This window comes from Ambystoma mexicanum, chromosome 1q (genome assembly GCF_040938575.1).
Source record: "Ambystoma mexicanum isolate Mex_15411 chromosome 1q, UKY_AmexF1_1, whole genome shotgun sequence".
Taxonomy (NCBI): domain Eukaryota; kingdom Metazoa; phylum Chordata; class Amphibia; order Caudata; family Ambystomatidae; genus Ambystoma; species Ambystoma mexicanum.
Genome location: NC_090922.1, coordinates 211,226,955 through 211,245,203, shown reverse-complemented (window position 1 = coordinate 211,245,203; position 18,249 = coordinate 211,226,955). Strand labels below are relative to the sequence as shown.

Below are 18,249 nucleotides of genomic sequence, written 5' to 3'. Positions count from 1 at the left end.
TGCCTGAAACTCCAACGACAGAGAAGCCCTTCAAGGTTAACATCTTCCCTTGAGTTTGGTGGTAACAATCAACTCACAAGCCACCTGGACACTGTCCCCATCTGGTCGAACTTTCATCAGAGTGCTGTTGAAAAGCGGATAGTCAGAGGGAAGGAAATCAGCTTGTGGACTTTAAGGCACTCACACCTTAAACCGAAGTCTTGCTACAGCTTTTGGCCTCTTCCCTGGGCAGTGCAGGAATCTCCCGAAGTCCTCCTTCTTGTCCCCACGACTGAAGCTCAGGAACAGCGAGATCTGCTCGAACTGCTAGGAACAACTGCCGCAGCATTGACAAGGAACTGTGCAAATGCGGTCCGGAAATCTTTTCGGCCATTGAGAAAGTGCGTGAAACTTTCCTCAACTACAAAGGCGTGTCCATCCCTAAACATTCGTCACACTTTTCACCTAGCCAAATTCTTCTAATCTCTGTGGCAAAGACTTAACTGTTATTTACCAGAACTGTGCCATCCTATAAAAAAGACTCTGAACTATTGACTTTGGCCCAGGTCTATTGAGAAAAATTGCTGTTTGTATTTAACTGAAAGCCTTTGCCCTGCCTATTAATGTATTTGGGTTGTCTATTCTTATAACCTTGTCTTTTCCCTCCTTTATTAAGTATCTGAAGTGCCATTTTGTTCCCACTTCATTTTGGAGCTAAACTTGTTCATTTACTTACCGGTTGGATTTTCGTGGTGTATTAGTGTGTGATATTGAGCTTCTTGTGCTAGTTTAATGTTTTCTAACTGACTGAGTAAATAATTGTATATTATTTTACCAAGAAACCTTGAGTAAGTGTTTACTTGAATCACTGTATTGGTTGGTTCTTTGTGTAACTTGTTCTACAGCTCACTTAAACTCTTGAGATAAGTCTGGCTGCTCAGCCATCGCTACCACTTTACTGTGTAGTATAGGCTTGTGCCAAAGGTGAAATTGTGCTTACACTTGTAGTCCTAATTGCCTGTAGTGTTCCCCAAGGGTACTGAAGGTGATTCTGCCTAACAGTGCAATTGTTCAATGACTGACAAGCTGCAAATTACTTCCCTGATGGGCCAGACAGTGATCTGAAAAGACCTTCTAAGTAGTTGAAAAAACACCACACTAACTGAATGTCTGCTGCGGACAAGCCAGAACACTGCAGCAGTTACAGGAGCATCGTGGGGGGTAAAATTGAGATGTCCTTCTTCTTAGCTCAGTATGTGGAGCCGTAATGCCAATTGTCATACAGTGAAACACAGCATGAACTTGAGTTTAAATAATTTCTTTATACTGTATTTTGGAAGTGTTTGTGCCATCGAAGTGCAGTACAATAATAACCAGATTCTCATCTCTGAATATATATAAAGCATAAAATCTGTTAGTTTGTTCCTTAAACAATTTTACAACGCTCCACCAATCTGAATAAAATTTTGCATAGTTACCTGTTAGGACCCTCTGGACATTATTGGCTAAATGACATTTGGTCACCCCACCCCTTTCCCCAGATTTCAGCCCCTTTACAGATGAACCGGTTGCCTGAAATCAGCAAAACATCAATGTGATCGCAGAAGGACTGGACAAAACTGATTTCAAGGGTCTTGACGCAAGGAACAAAACTCAAGGCCTTAGGATGCACCGTTTCTGAGATATTTGCACCACAATGCACTGCACCGTGCCAGGGTGAGGTGACAGATGGGGAGAGCACACAGAAGATCACAATATGCTGCAACACGCTAACTCTCATCTCCCCTCCACATCTGCTAAAGGGAATGTCAGCAAGCCACACGGTCCCATTCTCAGTACAGTTTATTTCAGAGTGCAAAGCAGATCAGGTGATAAGTGACATCAATACAGCTATCTACAGGATCATTAATTTTCAACAATTAATGAGTGCATTATCATGAAGCTGTGCGTCGTAAGGGAACTTTTTGCTAGTTTCATATATATCCACTATGTAAAACTGGATCAATATTTCCTAGTAAAAGATGTCAAGATTAAAATCCTCTGGCAATACAATTTCGATAAATTGGGTTCAATAGTGACAGCTCCCATCAGACAGACCATCTTACAATAATCTTGAATTGCAATAGCCAATCTCAACATAGAGCTGGCCGTTTCCATGGCTGATGGAGACATGCAATTTGGACCCATTTGGAGGGTCTGTCGGAGGGTAAAAACTGCTCGCAATTTCACTTTGGTCTGACGGGCATTGGGCATTAGGCAGCCAGGGGTGGATTGGCCTCTGGGGAACTCTGGAGATTTCCCGGTAATCCTTTGCACCCTGGGCTTCTTTTGTGTGGTATTTCCAAATGTTCCCATAGGAAAAGCATTGGGCTTGCTGAAAATCTGTAATATGGGGCCACTTTGACAAATATTTCCAGGGCCTCTTTTGGTTCTTAGTAAATATTCCCAGGCCCTCTTTTGCTTGCCAGTCCACCCCTGTAGGCAGCCTTAGCTGAGAGATGGGAAGAGAGGGAGCTAGCGGGAAAGCAGAGTGAGCAGGAGAAAGTCGCAGAGATTGGGAGAGTGATATGGCTACAGTGTGGGAAGAGGAGTGGTGCCCATAATCATGGACAGGGAAAGAGTGGAAATGGAAGCTGGGAGGAGAAAAAAAGAAAGTGGCAGGAGTGTGGAGGACAAGAGATGAGTCGAAGAATGCTGGACAGACCGGGTGTCCGCATTAACTGGAAGACGTTTGGAGGAGAGAAGCGAGAGCAATAGAGATGAGAAAGATCTGGAAGGACAACAGAGCAGCAATTTGCTTAAGAGTGGAAGGACCACTAGAGAATGAAAAATCCCTGTACAGGGGCCAAAAAGAAAGCAAGCAAGAGCGACGATGAAGGGCAGGAAAGAAAGTAGAGGAGGTAGTCAAATGCCCAGAGAATGGTGTAGGAATTGATAAAGGAAGCATGGGTCAGAAGGAGACTAGGGAAGACCTTAGCATCATTAAAGAAATACGTCAGGAAGAGAACAGCAAACTCTAAGATGGAGCCTGAGTCACAGAGGGAGGAGAAGGGCAGCTAATAGGGGAGGAGAAGAGGCCCCGGCGGTTGCGGGAATTGAAGCAGAAGTGGAGAAAGAAGACAGACAGAAAGAGGATCTGTCTTGGAAGGTGTGAAGGAAAGCAGGGAGATCCTGCGAAGGGAGCTATTCACCATCTGCTGGCATCTAGTTGTCTGCCAGAGTTCCGGGACACATAGCAAACGCTCCCTGGGCCCACTGAGATCTGGCGAAATCTGAACCACGTGTAGTTAGACTTGGAGCAAGTCCAGACACTATCAATCTGCAAGCATCCTGCCTCCAGGAACAGCAGCAGGCAGACCGGCTATGTCAAGAACCAAGTGCCAGGGGCACTTAAAACCACAGTGAAATTTGGTTTTCTTGCCAGTAGGTGGAGCTCAAAGAGCATAGGGATTGACTGGTGGCTATTGTCATCAAGGAAGAAGGAATTGCTACTTTTGACTTGTTTTGAAATGTCGCTTTTCATCTCAAATACACTGAAATTGAGTGTTTATGGGGGAATCAAGGGGTTTAATTAAAAAGCATTTCTTTTTTTAGCATAGTTGCTATTTTGCTCTTGAGGTTTCACCTATGCAGGGGGTGGAGGAACACCTTTAAAAAAAAGGACTGAGAAATGTTACAAAACACTGATGACTAGACTACAAGTCACAATCTGTACCAATAGTCAACCAAGAATACTGTCCATCCCAATTAACCAATGAAATCTGTACTTCATGAGACCCATGTTGTCTTTTGACCCCTGGGCTGTGGCACCACATCATATACCACTATTGGTACTGTAAGAACACATTTGAATGCTGGCTGTTCCCAATAAATGCCAGCATTGCCCCTGCCAAATATTTTTATTCTGGCTATGCACAATATATGCCAGCATTGCCATTCAGTATGTTAAACAGCCATTTGGAAGTATAGGCCAGCATTGCCCTGTGACACATCTTGCACTCATGACCCAATATGCCAGGATTGCAATTGTAAAAAAAAGGGGTGATGATGCCTGTGCACACCCACCTCACACACCCACATATGCATACATGTGCAGGCACATAAATGTGCACACACTTGTGCACACCTACACACAGACACACAGATTCACACAAAACCCAAGCACACCGTTTAGTTTTACACTTATCTTTTATTGCTACCTTATCTCTAGTTTTCCCACACAGCAACAGGCAACACGAAGGGATGCAGAGTGACACCTCCCTGCATGAGTTCCATCTCCACAAAGCCCAGAGGTGGACAGGAGGAGAGTATCAACATAGGCACTCCCATGCCTATCATGAACCATTCTTCCTGGCTTCTCCGGCCTCCAGGTCTGCAGTTCTCCATCTGGGACAGCAGACTAGTATTTGTTTCCATCACAAACTCATGCAATACATAGTTACAGGCACGTCGTGCAATCTCCTGCACCCAAACAGTTCTTTGATTGTGTCTTCGCTGGTCACTGCTGAATGTTCCAGTCAAAACAAGATGGCACACTCACTTGGACCAAGTATTTACATGACAAAGAGGATGTAGTTCAGAAAGGTGCAAAGGTTGTAGCTGCAACTGGATTTTCAAGCAGAGTGTTGATGCCAGCATGGACAATACGTGAGAATTTGCCAAGGACGATGTTGGGACAAAACAGACACATCATCAAAGACCTTGTTGGGTGTAGTAAGGGAGCATTTGAGAGGTTGCTGAGCTCAATGAAGGTGTGTAATGGAGCATTGCCAGGGAGCTACCAGAAGGCAAGGGAATACATGCCCTTAACAGCAGGGAGATCAGGTGTTCTTCAAACTGTTTGTACTGTGTATGTGGTGTGCAGAAACCTGGCCAGCAGTACCAAGGAGAAGGGTATAGCTTTGCCTTCCTTGACCTAATGCTAGTGCTAAGGTGGTTAGGAGGGTTTAAACAAGGTTGAGGTGTATAGTGAATGCATCTTTAACACTGTAATGCTCTTAGTTAATTCCTTTTCATACCCTTCCCCCATAACAAGCTCCTCCCTAGGGATCAGCTCGGCCAGCCCAACCTCCCTGAGCAGGATCGTAAAGGGACCCTGAGGGTGGACTAATGGGAGAGACCCTTCCTGCCTTTCCAGATGCCACCCACCCAGGAATTGGGGCCACAGGATGGCCCTGGTAAGCAGCCGCTTCCCCTAGGCGGCCTCCAATAGGCTGCCACTTTCACTTATCCTATCATGCACAGTATCTATAGATGCTAACCTAATCTAAACCACCAGTTCTAACTAACATCCCATTCTTTATGCTATTACCTCCTTCTATATACATCAATAATACTAATATATATATATACAATCCGACGAAGCCCGGAAGGGTGAAACGCATAATTGTTTGTTCTCTCCTGAAACTGCTTGTCCACCGTGTTTTTCTGGCAAAATAAAGGACATGTGATGGAGATCCTTTTTTGCATCTGGTGCATTTTTACTTGGGAGAAGAGTGCCGCCTAAAAAAGCTTTGATTAGCTTTTTCCCCTGTTTTTCTTTCTTCAATATATATATATATATATATATATATATATATTTCTGATGTTTGTTAATCTGCTTAGAATCACATGCTGTGCACAGGTCCGACATCCAGTGGTCACTGCGGAGTATTGCATTTTGTTTTTCGTAGTCGAAAAGGGGACGTCGACAAGGCGTGTCTGTAACACTATCCCTATAGTGACGTGCGTTGTACCCACAATCCCTCACGCGTCGAGGTCCCTCAGATTGTTTTTTTCCGCCCAGCTTCTGGTCGCCTTACGCGGAGCTCCTAGAGAGACATTACAAATACTTACTACGGACCTCGGTCCTTAATTATACTTATCATATTGTTAAAGATCCCTCCCCTCGACGTTAGCTGTGAAGCTGTTTCTCCTCCGAGCAAGTTTTCGACGGAGGGGAAGAGACGGAGGAGATCCTTCGGCACTGCCGAACACGTGGGCTGGCCTCGCCGGCCAACATACAGTAGGGAGAGTGGGGGTTAGAACTTTTATCTTCTCTTTGAGAATGTCTTTCTTTCTCCCCTATCTTTCCCTTGGGGTTGTTATCACCAGTTATTATTGACTCAGCTATGGAGAGGACACCTTTTAAGTTTTGCCCACGCTGTAGGGGCAAATACACTTGGAAGGATAAACACAAGCTCTGTAATCGTTGCTTGTCCCTCGATCATAAGGAGGACAGCTGCGCGGCCTGTAAGCTCTTGAAACCAAGAACTCTTAAAGAACGAAAAGTTAAGAGGTGGGCGGACTACGCTATGTCGAAGTCAATTTCCTCACCCGCCGCCGCTATTACAGAAAGTGACGAGGAGGGTGATAACTCGACGTCCGTTTCGGAAGTCATTAACCCCCAGAAGGAGCGCTCGTGCTTCTCGACATCCGTCCCCGGCCCCGACGGGCTCGGCTCACGCCCTGCTTATGGGGATGAACACCCCGGCGACAAGGACGCACATAGACCCCATAGGCCTAAGCACACAACCCACGGCTCTTCTTCGTCGAAGACGAAGGATCCATCAGCGCCGAAGGGGACGCAGGGCACTCCAGCGTCTACCTCAGACCGTAAGGGTCCCAAGCCCCACCCGTAAACGCAGCCGCGACCAGCGATTGGGCTCTCATCAAACACGGGCGCTACCTCAAAATCATCCGACGTAACGCTCCATAGAGCGGCCGTCGAGGATCAACGCGTAACGCAGGCAACGTCGACACCAGAGCCCTCTACTGACAATCTCGTTGTCGAGAGCCTGGCGAGAATTGTTTCCGAAGACAAACGTAAGCGGACGACGAAACAAACGTCGAATACTGCACAAAAAGCTATAGAAACGCCGAAAAAGCACAAGAGTAGCCAGGAACTGCCCCCTTCATCTAAGGGCACTTCTGAACTACCGGAGGGCTTTTCTGAGGGCGAAGTAAACCTTTCTTCGACGTTGTGGGAGCGTTCTAAGCGTTTTGAAGGTGAAAACACTGATTTCCCCCCTCTAGACTATTCAGGGGTCCCCCATGAAACCCTTGAAAGACTCCATTCTTGTATGGAGAAAATGGAAAGGTTTTTGGGAAGCCAAAACCCACCCACACACAAAAGACCAAGAGAATGGCCCCAGGATGACCCTAGGGTCAAGATTCCTAGGCTGTTTCCCCCTTCCACAGATGTATATGACCTCACTGAAGAGGAGCAATACCTCCAGGAAGATGAGGAGTGTTTGGGTGGAGAGGAAGAACAGGAGGAAGAGAGGTTTGAAGAAGATCCTTACACAACTGCAGGAGCTTTTGAAGAAGATACAGCTACCTCGCAGCCCTGGCAATCCCCATCAGTGCACTCAGACCCTGATGTCTTTCACCCTTCTCCTCCCAAGGATTGACCTATTGGAAACACCTCTCCCATAGATGACCAACCTTCACTAAATGCACCATTGCGCAAGGCAGCAGCGCATTTTGAAATAGACACAGGGGAAACTCTTCCTGACATAGACTTTGTAGAGAAAGTTATTAAAGAAAAAGCCCCTGTTAGTCAGTCTATTCCGTTCCTGGCTTCTATAAAGAGAAGAATAACTCCTTCCCTTTCCAATCCTGCCTTAGTCAGAGGGGTCAACCCTCGGATAGAAAAGCTCTTCAGCCCTTCGTCCTCTGACCCTTTGTACATCAGAGGACATTCTATTCCGGACTCCCTCGTAGTTACTAATACTAGAAAAAGAGCGGGGGTACCACTATCCACTAGTGAGGCACCACCTGACAAAGAGGGCAAGAAGCTCTATGCACTGGGGAAAAGAATCATGACCTCCGCCGCCTTCTCAACTAGGATTGCAAATAACAATTCCCTACTAGCTAGCTACGCAGATGCACAGTGGAGCAAGCTGTGCAGCGAAGCAGAGGACGCACCAGAACCCCTGCGTTCACGCCTGTTAGCTACAATCTCAGAGGGAACTCTTGTAAACCAGGGCATCGTAAAGAACTCCTTAGATGCCGCAGAGACGGCTGGCCATTCCCTGGTTCAGGGAATACTTCTCAAACGCCATGTCTGGCTGCGCAATTCGGGATTTAAGCCGGAAACCCAGGCTTCCCTGATAAATAAGCCCATAGAACAAACACATCTGTTTGGGAAAGCAGTTGATGAGGCCCTGGAACATGCGAAGAAAGAGTTTGATACCATCAAGACTCCTGACCAAATTTCTAGGCCCCCTTACAGACGCGGCTATGGCAATAGACGCTCCTTTCGTGGCCAACGCCAGCAGCAAAACCAACAGTAATTTTACTCTGCTACCAACTGGCCCTCTAACCAGGGTAACAACACCCAGTTCAGTCAAAGAGGCCAACGCCGTGGCAAAGGAAGAGGTCGTGGCTCCAGCCCCAAAGGTTCCACGCCCAATACCAACAAATGACCAGAAGATTCGGGTCCCCTCGCATGTCGGGGGCCGGCTAACATCGTTCCTATCAGCATGGGAGGGAATATCGTCAGACCGCTGGGTATTATCCACCATAGCCCACGGATACTGCATCGAATTCAACGGTTCCCTGAAGTACAAACCCCCATGGAACCGACGCATGACACCGGAACACTTCACCATTCTTCTTCAAGAAGTAGAAGAGCTACTGAAAAAAGAAGCTATAGAGGCTGTCCCCCTATCTCAGGTAACAGAAGGTATTTATTCAGTGTACTTCCTTGTACCCAAAAAGGACTTAACCATGCGCCCTGTATTAGATCTGCGCCCAGCGAACAAGTTTGTCAAACCCCAAAAGTTTCGTATGGTGACCTTGCAGGAAGTAATCCCACTGTTATCACAAGGGGATTACATGACAAGACTAGACATGAAAGATGCATACTTTCATATTTTAATGTTGCCAGCGCATAGGAAATACCTCAGGTTCAAGATAGAGAACAAACACTACCAGTTCAGAGTACTACCCTTCGGGATAGCATCTGCACCAAGGGTATTCACGAAAGTACTGGCAGTGGCAGCAGCCCACCTGCACAGGTTATCCATCCCGGTATACCCTTACCTTGACGACTGGCTCATAACAGGGGATTCTTACGAAACATGCTTCTCCAATACCCAAAAGACCGTAGACCTTTTGTCCCATCTGGGCTTCTCCATCAACGAAAAGAAGTCCAGCTTAGACCCCAGCCAAATCAAACAATTCCTAGGGGCTCTAATTCGAACAAAGGACGGCCTCGTCTTCCCCTCCAACGAGAGGGTCCAAAACATGCTGTGGCAGGTCGAGAGGTGACGGTACGCAAAGCAATGCGCTTGCTAGGGATGATGGCGTCATGTATTTATTTGGTACCTCACCCGCGCCTGCGCATGCGCCCAATGCAAGAGTGGCTCTACAGCCAGTGGTGTCAGGCCAGCGGACAATGGGACGATCTAGTGGTGGTCTCTCAGGCCTTGGTTCTCTCGCTACGGTGGTGGACAAAAGAAAACCTGTTATTAGGGAAAACCTTTGCCACACCCGCTGTGGAAGCCACTCTAACCACAGACGCTTCCCTCACAGGATGGGGGGCTCACCTATCCCATCAAACTGCTCACGGAGCGTGGACTCCGAGCTTAGCATCCAAGCATATAAACCTGCTGGAACTACTAGCGGTATTCAAAGCACTGAAAGCCTTTCAGAAACACCTACAAGGAAAGACAGTGATGGTCCTCACAGACAGCACCACAGCCATGTACTACCTCAACAAGCAAGGGGGCACTCACTCTCCAGGACTGTCCAAACTGTCCCAGAATATATGGAAGTGGGCTCTCAAACACAACATGTTCCTACTATCACAACATGTACCAGGGGAACTCAATCTGCTAGCAGACAAACTCAGCAGAGACTTCCCCCTGCCCGAAGAGTATGAATGGCAATTGCACGAAGACATCGCCTTAGACGTCTTCACGCAATGGGGATTCCCGGAAATAGACCTGTTCGCAACTATGGAGGACTCACAATGCCAAAGTTACGCCTCCAGGTACCCCCAGAACCAGTCCAAGGGGAACGGTCTGTCGATTCAATGGTCAGGGAAATTTGTTTACGCCTTTCCCCCGACTCCCCTTCTCAACAAAGTGGTGCACAAGATGCACGAGGAGCAGGTTACCATGATACTAGTGGCCCCAATGTGGGCCCGGCAGCCATGGTTCGCTCACTTGATGGAGATGTCCCTATCTCCCCCAGTGAAACTTCCCTGCCCGTACAACATGCTGTCACAGGACAAGGGCAGGACACTGCATCCATGCCCTCAGACCATGAACTTAGCAGCCTGGCTCCTGAGATCATAGAATTTGGACATTTACAACTCCCGCAGAGATGTATGGACATCCTCAGGGAAGCCAGAAAACCTAATACTCGCCACTGCAATTCTAGCAAGTGGAAAAGATTTGTCAACTGATGTAGAGGTAAGAGCGTCAACCAGGTTGACTGCTCTCCCACTAACATTGTTCTGTACTTGACCCATTTACTGGAGTCAGGTCTAGTATTCAATTCCATTAAAGTCCACCTAGCGGCACTTTCTGCATACACCAGTTCCCAACTTAAAGTGTTGTGGTGGAAGATACCAGTTATCAAGGCCTTCATGGAGGGGGTAAAGAGAATACACCCTCCGATAGCTAACCCAGCTCCCGGGTGGGACTTAAATGTGGTACTTTCTAGACTCATGGGCCCTCCTTTCGAACCCATGCACAAGGCAACTCTTAAAGACCTCACTCTTAAGACTGCTTTCCTAATAGCTATCACCTCCATTAGGCGAGTAAGTGAACTACAGGCTCTTTCTGTACTAGACCCCTTTGTAACAGTTCACAAAGATAAGGTGGTTCTACGCACACACCCTAGGTTTGCACCAAAATTCATCTCAGAATTTCATGTAAACCAGTCAATAGAACTACCAACGTTCTTTCAAAACCCTTGCAGCTTGGGAGAAAAAAGTCTGCATACACTACATGTACGCAGAGCTGTCATGTTCTACATGGAAAGAACCAGACCACTGAGAAAGACTAATCAGTTCTTTGTCTCTGTGGCAGCAGGAAGAGAGGGAGATGCAGTTTCAAAGTCCACTATATCTAGATGGATTGTTCAATGCATCACTCTCTGTTACACTCTTGCTAAGAGAGAACTACCCTTCAAGCCAAGAGCACATTCCACTCGAGGCACTGGGGCTTCCATAGCGTTCATTGCAAATGTTCCCCTTGAGTCCATCTGCAAAGCGGCTACCTGGAGTTCTGTGCACACCTTTACAAAACACTACTGTCTAGATGCACACTCTAGATCTGACTCCCGGTGGGACAGGCAGTATTAAGACATCTTTTCTCTACTGTTCCTTCTCATAACCCACCGCCAACTCCGGGTACTGCTCGCTAGTCTATGCACAGCATGTGATTCTAAGCAGATTAACAAACATCAGAAGACAATGCATTACTTACCGTAAAAGCATTTCTGATGGTTGTATCTGCTTAGATTCACATGCGCCGACCCTTCCTCCCCGCTCGGATGGAAGGAACATAGACATCCTTTTCTATATATTTCTCTCTTTTCTGTACTCACTCACGTCTAGAAGGCTCCCTCAGGGTAGAAAAATACAAACAGAGGGACCTCGACGCGTGAAGGATTGTGGGTACAAGGCACGTCACTATAGGGATAGTGTTACAGACACGCCTTGTCGACGTCCCCTTTTCGACTACGAAAAACAAAATGCAATACTCCGCAGTGACCACTGGATGTCGGACCTATGCACAGCATGTGAATCTAAGCAGATACAACCATCAGAAATGCTTTTACGGTAAGTAATGCATTGTCATATATATATCTATATATATATATATATATATATATATATATATATATATATTAGCAAACGTTCCTGTTCTCCAAATAGGTTCTCTGGAAAGACATGATTACACTCATTATTTGTTGAAAATGAATGATCCTGTAGGTCGCTGTTCCGCCTTACCCTGGCGTGGTGCAGTTTGTTGCTGTGCATTGCAGTGCAGATATCTGCATCCTAGGGCCTTGAAACGTGGTTTTGTTTTGTCTGTTGTGTTGGGACCGGTTGAGAATAAGCATCTTTTCTTTCCCTTCCAGATGAACATGGTTTACAGCTTTGTCGGCAGGCATCAGCTCCCAAATGATCCTCTGGAAAAAGTAATTTCACCTGATGCAGCAAACATGTTTGTTTCCCTTCCTGTTGAACATGGTTTACAGCATTGTGAGGCTTCTTTAGAAACAGCATTTTTTGTTTCCCTCCCTGGTGAACATGGTTTATGGCTTTGTCGGCAGGCACCATCACCGGAAAAGTAGTTTAATCTGATGCCGCAAACATTTTTAAATTTCTGAAATGCTACCTGCCGTCACCTTCGCCTCTCAGGTCCATTCGCCTCTCATACATTTTTTGTTTCCCTTTCCGGTGACAGCTTTGTCGGCAGGCTACAAACCCACAAACCCATTTTTTACTATTGCTGAAATCTGGGGAAAGGGGTTTAGTGTTCAAATGTGATGTAGTCAATAATGTCTGCAGGTTCTTCACAGATATCTATCCACACTTTGGTGCAGATTGGTGAAACAGTCTGGAATTGTATAAGGAGCAACACTTCACTAAGCCACAGACCAACAAAAACATTTTAACTTTTTGTGAAATTGGGGGAAAGGGGTTGGGTGTCCAAATGTCATATAGCCAGTAATGTCCGGAGGGCCCTAACAGGTAACTATGCAAATGTAGTGTAGATTGATCAAACGGTGCGGAATTGTATAAGGAACAATGATTCGCGCCACAAACCAACACACAACTTTCGACACACATATATATATATATATATATATATATATATATATATATATATATATATATATACTTAAATACATATCTAAATAGCTATAAATATATATTTGAAAAAAAGCACATACTGTACCTTTTCTCTTTCCCGTATGAAATGGGAGGCTTGGCCTGCCTCCATCAGCAGGTTCCCAGCGGCTAGTTCTGCTCTAGGCACTATTCCTGACCATGTGTTGCCCCGTCCACCACATCACTGCCACGTGTCCCTGGGGTAACATCCAATTTAATCAAAAAACCTGTCCGTATCGACATTTTGTTCGATTTGGATGCTACTGTTTTGGTTGTGGCTGAAAATACCAAACTTGAGGAGTGGGGTCTGTGGGGGTCTCTCCCGCTTCCCATGTTCGGTATTTCTGGGGCTCGGGGGAGCAGGGGTGTCGCCCGCATCCTTAACATTGGCTGCAGGGGACAAAAGTAGCTTGGGTCCCTGTTTTTAATGAACGGTCAAAACGGGGACCCGAGCAGTTACACTGTGGGTAGTCCACCTGCGAACAAAACATCAGACAGACAACCCAGATACGCCCCTGGCACTCCAGAATCCAATGGTGGTCCCGTCCACACATGTGGCCACTTTGTTCACCACCACATGCTCAGGATTAATTTGTTGGTGCTCACAATCGCCCAGGGGAGTCACCATCATCAATGCAACACCCGGGGCTAACTCTTTACTTCCAGCAGCATCCCCATTGTCCTAAGGACGCTGCTGCAGTCGCTGCTTCCCTCCGGCACACATGATGAGGGACAGAACACACACCCTTTCGTCTCTCTGCCTGTATGGTGCAAGGTGGCGGGTCAGCATGACTTTCCAGTGCTCAGACAGGCCGCGAGAGCTCTTCAGCAGGGCAGACTCACCCTCTGAGGTCTCGGACTGGCTTGCCTTCACCGCCTCGCCCGTGTGGCTCTGGGCGGGGTGGACTTTCCCTTCAGAGTGCCTAGATTCTCCCAGGCTGCTTCTGGCCTATGTGGCCTTAGAGGGATTCTTTTCTGGGACCGGCCATTCTGATCCCGGGTGCAACAATATGGAGTATGGCTGTGCAGCCTGGTCCAAGGGGCCCCTCACCCAAGGCTTGAGCTGGGTGGCCCTGATCTTCTCCCCATAGCCACCAAGCACATGCAGCATCTAGTCTTTAGTTTTGTGTCCACTAGGGCTGTTCCTAAGCAGGCTGACTGCTCTATAAGCCCTGTGTGTCCCCACGACTGAGGCCGGGCCACCCCTGACATACACAGCTCAGCCACGGCCCCCTAGAGCAGTGATGGTGTGTGCAGACCATTTTACTTCCTCGGTTTTCTGCTTAATGTTCTCTGCCCTCAACATTCTTTCCCCTGCCCAGTCCACTCCTACAGAGGGGAGGCTTTTTTTTCCTTTTACATTTCATCCAGCTCTGTGGTTTGCTGGATGGTACAGTCCACTTCACACAGGAAAGTGAAGTAATTAAAGTATGCACCCAAAACACAACAATAAATAAAATACTACCCCACCCTGGAGTCTGTGTATTTATTTCCCTCACGTGACAACATGTATCCCCACCTAACCAGGCCCAAATTGAGCCAAGGGCTTCAGATGTAATGAAGGTGAGACAGGGAGTCTGCAAGAAGCGGGATGGCCCCAAAGAATATAGAAAATTCTGCCCCTGGAGAAGTGGTGCCAGGGCTGGAAAAGATCCCTGGATTATACCATCAATGCAAGCCTGCGTTCCGAGCCTCCTGATTGGCCAGCATCATTCGCCAGGGTGCTAATAAGGGATTGTCGTGCCAGATATTTGGATTTGCACCATACAGTTGGCAGAGGGGTGTCAATGAGCCCAAACCAGAGTAGATGGACAACTATCACATTCAGTCACAGGGTGGTGTTGGCGAGGTCTACAGATAAAGCGGCTACGGTCTCTGGGAGCAGCGTTTTACTCTGTTGGCACCTTTGGTTTAATAAGAGATTTGACGTGGTCAATTATTGAGACGGATGTAGAAGGTTCTAATGCCAGTGTGGTAGAACTGGCAAGATATGCAGGATTATGGCGGTGTCGCCCTGAAGGGGAATATCTTGTTTGGGCACACACATGGGTGGCTGTTGAGCGGGCGGCAAGGAAGCAACATGGGCAAATGTTACTGCCTTGGCTAAGGGGGAAGTTAATTATGAAGAAATGGCCATGCTTCGCCAAGATGGAGCAAGCTTGTCTCTGAAGAGGAGCACATTTTACATATTGGATGGATTACAATAGTGGAGGATTGGTTAGAAAATGGTATAGAATGAGTTCATGATTATCTTTACAAAAAACTCAACTCGTTTGGCAGAAGTGTGCATGGCGCTTGGTTCCGCATACGCTGGGAACCATGCAGGATTCAACGTGAACATTCCCCGGGCCGGAGAAACATGACCCGGCCTCCACCAGCGTTGTCCTCACATCTATTTTGCCAGAACATGGTTTGAGCGTTAGGGACGTGTTTTCTGATTGCCAGGGACTAACAGAGATGTGTTGCTTTCTTTGCAGCACTTTTGTTTTTTAGGAAATATGATCGGGGAGAGTTGGGCAAATTCTGGCTGGATTGGGAGCGGCCCGGGTAGTAGAATGCAGGGGGACTGGAGAGCGGGCGGTGTCCAGGCAGAGCGGCTGCTGCTGCTTCCGCAGACGGTCCCATGCCTGGCGATAGGATTTGGACCTGGACACTGACAGCGGACGTCTTGCAAGAGGGGTGAAAACCTGGGGTCAGATTGCAGAAACTTTGCACCGGTGCAAGTGCAAAGTTTGCATGGTATTAGCACTAGGGCAAAGCTTGCCCTATTTTTAAAAAACACTGGGACCGATTAAAATAGCATTGCAGTTAGGCATATTAAAAGCACCAGGGCAAGCATTGCCCTAGTGCAAAGAAGATGCATTTTCACTACATTGTTGCACCAGGGCAAAGTTTGCTGTGGTACTAATAGGGAATGGTATCAGCAGTAGGGCAAACTTTTCCCTATTGCAAAAATGCATCAAACATGTATCTTTTTAGCACTAGGGCAATTTTAGCCCTGGTGCTTTTAATATGCCAAACTGCACTTGTCGAGGTGCGATGGATTTTTTATGTGCCCCGTGTTTTAAAAAATAGGGCAGCCTTTGCCCTAGTGCTAATACCGTGCAAACTTTGCACTTGCACGGTGCAAAGTTTCTGCAATCTATCCCCTGGGGTGTGGGTTTGGGTGAATGCTTTGCGCTAAACCGCTTTTCCGTTCAGTCGGTACGACCTTGAGCCCAGGGGGCAATGTATGTGAGCTGAGACCTATCACATTAAAGCACCATTTCCCCCTACTCAGGTGCATGCGATGGATTGCACTGCGCCTCCCACCCACGCATGCAGCGCGCAGTCGAAGAAGCTGCATTGTTAACACAAGCTAAACAGTCAACAAGAAGTGTTTGAATGCGATTGACAAACTGTGCTGTAAACCCCAACAGGCCAAGCAGGGCTGGACTAGGAACCAAAAGGGGCCCTGGAAATAATGTTCAAAGTGGCCCCATGTTACACATTTTCAGAAAGTCCAACCCTTTTCCTAGGAGAAGATGTGGACATTAAGTAGGTCACCACACAAAAGAGGCCCAGGGTGAAGAGGGCTAGCGGGAAATCTCCAGAGTTCCCTTTCCCTATAGGCCAGTCCACCTTGAGGTCAAGTCCAGTTAAATGAATGCATTCTTGCAGGATTTGGTCAGGAAAAGATCCACACGCATCGGAGGGTTTGAATTCGGGAAAGCAGTGGGACATGTAATGTGTTCTAGGAGCAGGTATGCCAATAGCAGCGCTTTGCCAAGTACCCTTCTCCCGCTGGAATAGCAATGAGGCGGGGCAGGCCTGGCCGTTCCCAACTTACTCAGAATGTTTGCAGTGTTCTCTGTCACGATATCCGTGTCGGGGCCGTGGAAGAACTCGGACGCCACACACCGGCCCTTCTCTTTACCTGCCCAAAGTAAAAGAGAACAATATGAAAATACACAGAGGCCACACACCGAAGCTTCTCTTCCCTGAAGAACATAAAGGCACCAACAACACAATATAAGACTGGGGCACTACAATGTACACGGGCCACTGAGCATACGCCATGTACCATGTGTGTTCCCATAGAAACCAGAGCAAGGGAAACGCATTCGCATAGAAGCCGGACACCACCCAGTTTGTGATCAGACACATGCAGACACATATAGCACCATATTGTTCACCTTTTTTTAGAAGGTATTCCAGAAATGTTGCATCGCATTTAAAATGTTTGTGTGAGCATAAAATCCCTCTAAGCTGCATGGTGTGGCTAATTCTTGTGTACTTTTTTTCCACACATGTCCGTAGCCTTTCAAGCATGCGAATGGAGGGGGCGAGGGCTGGCGCGTGGATGTTATTGCTTTGCAGTTTTACGGATGGGACGAATCAGCAAAAACAACCCAGAAGTCCGCCATGTTCTGGCCGGCTCCATTGCTGCGGAAAGCAGCATGTTAGGGGGAAACTCTCTTTTTGCACGAGTTGTTTAGTCAGAAATAAGCCCATTCGGCAAAATGTCTCACATTCTATTGCTGTTTTCTATTTTTGTTATCACTGAATGAACCGCCTTTCTCCCACGTCATCGAAACAGCACCATACAAGGCGCATTCCAAGCAAAGCCATCTACTGCCCGCCCATTGGTATTTGCAAACCTTCCGGGAATTCTGTTGCATGTATTTTTCTGCCAGTGTCGGCAGTGCCCCGAAAAAGCCTTTGCTGCATTTTTTGTTGCCAGTGCCCTGTGCTTTGGCCAGTCTGGGGGAAGTTGCTGCTTTCCTGGAAGCGAGTGCTGCAGTGCCTTCTTCCCGCGCCGGGCCCTGCGGTTCTGACAAGCATTGGCGCAGGCGCAAAGCAACATCAAAGCCTTGCACGTATTCCCTCATGCAGGGATTTCTCGCTCAGATTGGGCTATAAATAGCTCCTGCTAACAGGATCTATTAATAGCCACCGAGCAGGTAGAGGGGGGTCTCCCGCTAGCGCCCGCCGGCTTCTGCCTTGCCTTCTTCCCATTTGCTCTCCTGCCAGGATTGGGGGAGGGTCTGCCACTCACATACACCGTAATGTTTGAACTTGAGGAAGGATCTTTTGTAGCGGTGGAAGGTAGGTGTCCAGGGGGCGGGGGTCATATCCTGATGGTATGGCCTTCCCGTTTCAGCAGACAAGAGAGGACCGTGACCGAAAAGGCAGTAATTGGGAACGATTATGACTTCCTGCTCACACAAAATAATGTTCTGGTTGTGGGTGTTCATGAGGTGTTCATGTGCTTAGGAATTCATCGCATGGTTTCATTAATATGTTGTATGTCTGCGTGAGTGGGATGAGTGGCTTGTGACATCACCTCCTTGTGTCTCCCTTACACAATACTATTTACCCTTCTCTATGGGCTCACATTTGTGGACACCTGCCACTCATCTAAACACCCTCAAGAATGTATTTCTTACTAC

The 18,249-nt window shown here is 47.4% G+C and overlaps 1 protein-coding gene across 3 annotated transcripts in view; it reads right to left on the bottom strand.

The window, feature by feature from the left end:
* The window catches only part of CACNG7 (calcium voltage-gated channel auxiliary subunit gamma 7), a 255,534-nt gene that overhangs the window by 111,725 nt on the left and 125,560 nt on the right, over positions 1-18,249 (bottom strand). For all 3 annotated transcript variants that reach the window (XM_069637370.1, XM_069637369.1, XM_069637373.1), the window contains exon 3: positions 16,647-16,733. In XM_069637370.1, the coding sequence (XP_069493471.1) occupies positions 16,647-16,733 (87 nt within the window). The remainder of the gene's footprint in view (positions 1-16,646; positions 16,734-18,249) is intronic.